At 37.5% G+C, this 6081-nt stretch overlaps 1 protein-coding gene and 1 pseudogene across 2 annotated transcripts; both read left to right on the top strand.

Annotated features, from left to right (window-relative positions):
- The first annotated feature begins 468 nt into the window (after positions 1 to 468).
- LOC121755405 lies at positions 469 to 1417 on the top strand (annotated as a pseudogene).
- A 234-nt stretch (positions 1418 to 1651) lies between these two features.
- On the top strand, positions 1652 to 3879 carry LOC121755403. 2 transcript variants are annotated; one of them, XM_042150707.1, is made up of 3 exons: positions 1652 to 1903; positions 2112 to 2534; positions 2963 to 3879. In XM_042150707.1, the coding sequence occupies exons 2-3, from the start codon at positions 2175 to 2177 to the stop codon at positions 3251 to 3253; spliced, it is 651 nt and encodes a 216-aa protein (XP_042006641.1). In that variant the 5' UTR covers positions 1652 to 1903; positions 2112 to 2174; the 3' UTR covers positions 3254 to 3879. The 2 variants fall into 2 exon arrangements, with proteins under 2 accessions (XP_042006641.1, XP_042006640.1); XM_042150706.1 differs by having other exon boundaries at positions 1652 to 2534.
- The last annotated feature ends 2202 nt before the right edge of the window (positions 3880 to 6081 follow it).

Genomic DNA, 6081 nt, shown 5'->3' with positions numbered 1-6081 from the left:
TGCGTGTAAAGTGTGTCACTCTGTGCAATTTTTGTGCTGGCATAATTTTGGTGGTCTTGACATTGATGTTGCCTGGATTTGAAAAGCTAACTTTTGTGAATTAACAGATATTACATGGTTTGGACTTTGGATTCCATCCAAAAGAATAAAACACTTTTATTGTGTGGATGTAAAATGAATATGTATTCCACCAAACAAGGTGCTAAGTATTTATTAAAAATATCATAAATACAGCATCAGAAAATTACCTAACCTAACAAATGACACAATTATTTATTAGCACTTGCCCAATTTGTTATACTAGTAATTGTCAAGGCCTAGTGAGATTTGTATAACACGCAGACCAATTAAACAGAACATGAAAGTCAATTTCATAGATTTAGCAATTACCAAACATATAATTGAATACAATAATACACATGGTGTACATACATATATATATTCTGGTAGGAGAGCATCTATATGCCAATGTGTGGCTAAATTGCCTTGACTGTGCTGTCACTGTTTAATAGTACAAGTGAGTAGCAATTACATATACCCTTTCTCTGTTTTATTTAACTATCCAATTATTGGAAGTTGAATTAAAAAAAAATGGATGGTTTGGGGCTTCTGCGGATTCGAGTCGAGCGAGGTATGAACTTGGCCGTGCCCGACACCAGGACTAGCGATCCTTACGTTGTCATCGAATGCGCCTCTCAGGTTTTTTTTTTGGTTTTCATTTTTGTTACAAATCCACCACTTGTTATATGTTTTCTTGAATTTTGGGTGCTGATTTGGTATATGTTGGGTTGAAATCTCTGTTTAATTTGGTGAGTTGTAACATAGAAAAGGAATTTTTTGATTGTAGAAGGTGAAGAGTAGAGTTGAGAAAGACAATTGCAATCCAGTTTGGAATGAAGAGTTGACAATATTAATCAAAGACATAAATGCTCCCATCACTATAGTAAGTCTGCAGCTAATTGAATTTTTATGTGAACAATAACAGCAAAAATTATGTTTGATGCAGTCAGTGTACGATCACGATACATTGAGTGGAGACGACAGCATGGGGAGTGCAAAAATAGACATAAAGCGTTTGGTAGAATGCGTGGAAATGGGGCCGAGGGATCTCCCAACTTGGCAGAGTGGAGGCGAGCAACGAGAACTGTTTGTCGAAGGAGAGCTGCATCGTGTGGAAGAAAGGGAAGGTAGTTCAGGAGATGATTCTGAGACTTGGAGGCGTGGAATGCGGCGAGCTCCACATCCAACTTCACCTTCCATATGCTAAATTATAAGTAAGTTGTTGCCTTTTAGTATCTTTTTTGTTGTTGTTGTGATGTACTATGAAATTATGGTGTTGTACAATAACAAACTGGGGCTGTTGCTCTGTGTTAAAGCGGTTTACATTTTAGTAATAGGCTACAAGTTGAGACTCTAACTCTCTAGTTATTTTTTTTCGGCTAAGTCATAATTTGTATACTCCATATATCTTCTTAAAATTATATACTACCTCCGTCCCCATTAATTGTGCCATGGTTACGACTCTTTGTGGTTGGCCCTCCGGTTGAAGGAATGCGTATATAGAGATTCCAACTGTGTATCTATAGAAAATATAAGAAAAATATAGGAAATAGATCACTTCTCAATATGAAGAAGTGAGAATGAAAAGAGAGGGGGATATTTCTAATTCAATCAATCCAAATAGTAACAAAGAGCAAGCTACTCAGGTTCATTGTTATTTGCTCCTCCACCAACCCCACAGTGCAGCGTCTACAAACCCTACATCAGCTGCACCTTATACCGTGCAACCGCACATCAACCCCGACATCGTAGGCACCGTGCAACCGCACATCAACCCCGACATCGTAGGCAGCCTGCAGCAGCCACCAACATAGCGCTCCCCACCGTGCAGCCATGATATCAGGTATGGCTCAATAGAGTCCCTTGCCGATGATATTGATGCACATGAATCAGTGCAATCTCGTCAAATTCATTACGATGATATTTTAAGTGATCAATTACTTAATCGAGATCCAATTGGTGATGATGAGGTATTGTTAGAAGTTGAGGAATTTATGCAAGTAGCCAATGACAAACAATTTCATCTAGATCTCTCGAATATGATTACACAGGAAAAGGATGTTATTCATTCTAGTGTTGAGGGTTCATTTACCTTGGGTGATGTTGAGGCATCTATGGAGTTAGTTGTGAAAGAGGTAGATAGTGGATTTGGGAGAAATGGGTCCGATACGAAGTGGAAATATGCTGACAATACTGACGAGCACAGAGCGGTTGGTATTAATATTTGTTCAACGACGCTCGACACCGATGCTCGGTTAATCCCCCCGCGCATTGACACTACGTGTTTGGGCATTCCTGGATGTGTTGACTGGCTCCATTTTTGGATGCCGGATAATCACAAAGCAGAGCAATGTTTATGGAACAAGACGGCTTGCAAGGACCATGAACCAAACTTGGTAGAGAGACTAGATGGCTCGGTTGAAGTCTCGGGAGTTACTGATGTGAAAGTGTCCGAGAGCAAAGATGGTGGGCAGGTTTGTACTCTGAATAAAACCCCAAATATGTTTTCATCTTTTGATAATTACTGGATATCATTTACAATACCTCTTATGGAAGAAATGCATGTTGCTATTTGTCCTATATAACTACTTTGCACTCTGCTCCCTTACATGGGATCTTCAACATTAAGAATCCGAAATCAACTAGGCCGGTTGATCATATCTTGCTATACACCTTATCCTTGAAGGTAAAGGGTGAAATTTTTACAAATTTGAGGTTTGCTTGAATGAGAGGGGAGGCGTACAATGGTTTTAGTGAAAAAGTTGACCAAAATGAGTTGTTGAGAGCTCATTATTTCGGATTTGTGATACTGATACTGAGAGGATTGGTTATGCATTCACCTCTAATTGGGGGATTTTGGAGGGAAGATCATTCGAACGAGAATGAGCTTTTCTTGGTGCAGGATTTCTTTGGATACACTGAGGATGTTGTTACTGAAGGTGCTGCTGACGATACTTTTATCAAAATGAGCTCAGAGAAGGACAACAATGAGTTTATTGAGAAAGGCATAGACTCGCCCCATAACGATATTCTTATGGAAACAAAGAGATTTCTGTTGGTCAAGTTGCATCTGGTGATGCTGATTCTGGAAAGTCTTATGAAAGGATTGGTGGTTATGGTGGGCCTCCTGGGTTTTTCCGAGGTGGTTTCAGCAACGGAGATGGAGAAGGTGATCGCCCTCATCGGCATCTAGATCGCCGTAGCATAATTGGATGCGATTATGAGTCAAAGAGGGAAGAAGCTGGCTGTGGAACCTGGGGTACTCGGACTAATGAGTATGATCATGTGGTTGACTATCTCGACTTTTATCCTTTACTTTACCTCGTCGCATCAAATTTGAATGTGTTTCAAGAGGCTGAATGTGTTAAGCACGAGGTAAAGACCATTTTCCTTCTCGAATCTTTTCAGGCGACAACACCTCTTGTTCTGGTGCTTTGTGAGAAAAAAGAAGAAATGGATGATATTCATGAAGATTTTCAATTGAAGAGTTATCTATAAGAGAAACTCGGGCACATGACCTATGGATTTGGGGATGTAATTTATTTGGAAGTTGTCTGAAGATGAAGAAAGATGAGTATCAAGGGTTTCATAATGTGTTTCTTGATAGCCGAATTTCTGAGTCCGGATGCCTTCTTGCTCATTGGTTTTCACCTTGAGGACAAGGTGAATTTTAACCGTGGGGGAGCTGATACGAGAATATCTTCAAGAATATCCCTCATATCTTATTAATTATTTAGCTATCATATCTTTCTAGCATATTTATTTCTTTTTCAGTAAGTTAGGTTTATTTCTTGCTCATTAAGTTAAAATACTCTTATTATAAATAGGACACATTGTTATTTTCTTCAATCAATCAATATATCAGAATTACTTCAATTTATCTGTCTTTTACTTTTACACTATTTACTTTCTCAGCAAGTTTATCATTCCTAAAAACCCTAGTGAACAATTGTTGGCTGCTCGATGGGATCTTCCCGCGAACGAAGCAATATCTTCTCAGCGATCTCCTTATTGGGGTTTGGTGCCCCTTGCACATCGGAAGACTTATACATAACAAATAAATCAGATAAGGATCTATTTAACCGATTATGCGATTAATCAATTCACATGCTAAACATATAATTGCAAGATAGAACACAAATAATTCATGCTTAAAGAAAGTAAATCATAGAACAAGAATTCTACAGTTTAGAGTTACCGATTTGATTCCCCAAAGAATCGTCGATTACTTGCGCCTTGTCCACGTGATGATCTTCAATACTAGACCACGGATCTTCTAACTAGTTCCCGAACTGTATCTCGATATCACGTTGGGCTGATCTTATAAAAATAATAGGACTCGAATAAAGAAGACAGATAATTCCTCACGGAGGAGAAGCTGAAAAACTCACAGAGTAGAGTTGAAAATTTCGACTCCATCTTTAGAGAGGGGGCGAAAATTTCATGTAGAGAAAATAATAATGATTTTGTCTCCTTTATTCTCCTATTTATATTAAGTTACATATTGGGCCCAGTCAGGGATCTATGGAAGATTTTGGATATGATCTCCCCCAATTAGTTTTTTACTAATTAAATTGAACCCACAATTTAATAAAAGCTTATATTGGAATATTACGAGCAGCCAATACTGAAGTAATATTGCACTGCCCATCCAAATCCGAAATTATAAGTAATCCGGGCTTCCGTTTTGTTTGTTGTTTATTTCTCGCGCTTAAGATAGAAATGTCCATTAATTAATTAGTGTTTGCTATAAACTTAATTAATTAACATCTTTTAGTTCCAAGAGTGGACTTAGCAAGAAACACTTATTTATTATTCATGGAATAATTAAATTCCAACTGGCCACTTTCCAAATAATAAAACCTTGTTCGAGCTCCTCTTGAGGACATTATCAAACCAGACTCACCAGACGCACAATTCAACATAATATCAATCCTAGCACCGCTACATATTAATTACCACTACCCAATATATCAGGATTATGGGGTTGCGAAAAACCCGCACAATTTGATTAGTCAAAGTAATGCCTAATCAATAACGTATGCTCAATGCTAACTTATGTTGATTAAAAAATAGTTGTTTATCAAGACCTAGTCTTCCAGTAGATAACATGAAGACATGTCTTACTGTTAGATCCGTTCAGTGCTATACCACACCAATGTCATCTTATTTCAGTAAGGCTTAGAAATATTGGACTGGCATTGCAACCTTTCATGATAGGTAGCCAAAGTCTATCTAGGTAGTGAAATTCTTCTTTTTCTTTGTTCAGAACTGACCGTGTTACCTTAAAGTGGACGACGCCCACAACCGGTCTATTAAAATAAAGACTTAGACTTTGTTTGCTTCTTATACATTTAAATATTTGTAAAACATCTTATAAATGCACAAGCAAACACAATATAATAATATTAGTGATTCTATTTGTGCGAAACTGCTCGAATAATACTGAATCGGGTTAAAAGTGAATTATAGAGTTTTTCGTATACAAGCAAGATTCTATTCGTGCTCGAAACATGCTTTTCAGTATACTAAACCTAATAATCTCCCATTTATACTCAAAACATGCTTTCGAGTATACCCACTGCCAAAAACCCTCCCACTTATACTCAAAGCAGGTCTTGGTGCTAGATATATCGAACTACCATTCATTTCATATCATGTTTGAAACATGTTTCCACAAAGGCATTTTCTGTGAAAAAATCTGCTTGTTTGTTCTCTGATCATTTCTTTGCCACCATTATGTCTTTGCTGCGTACTTAATCTTTAATTTATTTCATATCTCTATGTGATTGCTTAGCTTATGATCTCGTGTGTCCCTTAAGTTAGCCTTTGCTAAAGTAATTAAAAAATACTCATAGGCAAACTCAAACTTACTATTAAAGCTATTAGGAAGATACTCCTAAGATAAATACATATTATGAGGATGACTTACTCGATCACTGATTAGTCATAAGACTTAGTCAGTGTAACCTCAAGGACATTACATGAATGACTGGTAAACTAGAATATAGCGACTAGCCT

The sequence above is a fragment of the Salvia splendens genome, chromosome 11, assembly GCF_004379255.2.
Source record: "Salvia splendens isolate huo1 chromosome 11, SspV2, whole genome shotgun sequence".
Classification (NCBI taxonomy): domain Eukaryota; kingdom Viridiplantae; phylum Streptophyta; class Magnoliopsida; order Lamiales; family Lamiaceae; genus Salvia; species Salvia splendens.
Note: the sequence above shows the minus strand (reverse complement) of the source record. Positions and strands in the feature narration are given on the sequence as shown.

What these genes read in the sequence shown, in the direction of transcription:
- LOC121755403 (XM_042150706.1), top strand. Translation starts at nt 2,055, where the DNA reads ATGCAAGTAGCCAATGACAAACAATTTCATCTAGATCTCTCGAATATG. An exon ending in AGAGCAAAGATGGTGGGCAG is followed by an intron (nt 2,535 to 2,962) that starts GTTTGTACTCTG and finishes TTCTTGGTGCAG; the next exon opens with GATTTCTTTGGATACACTGA.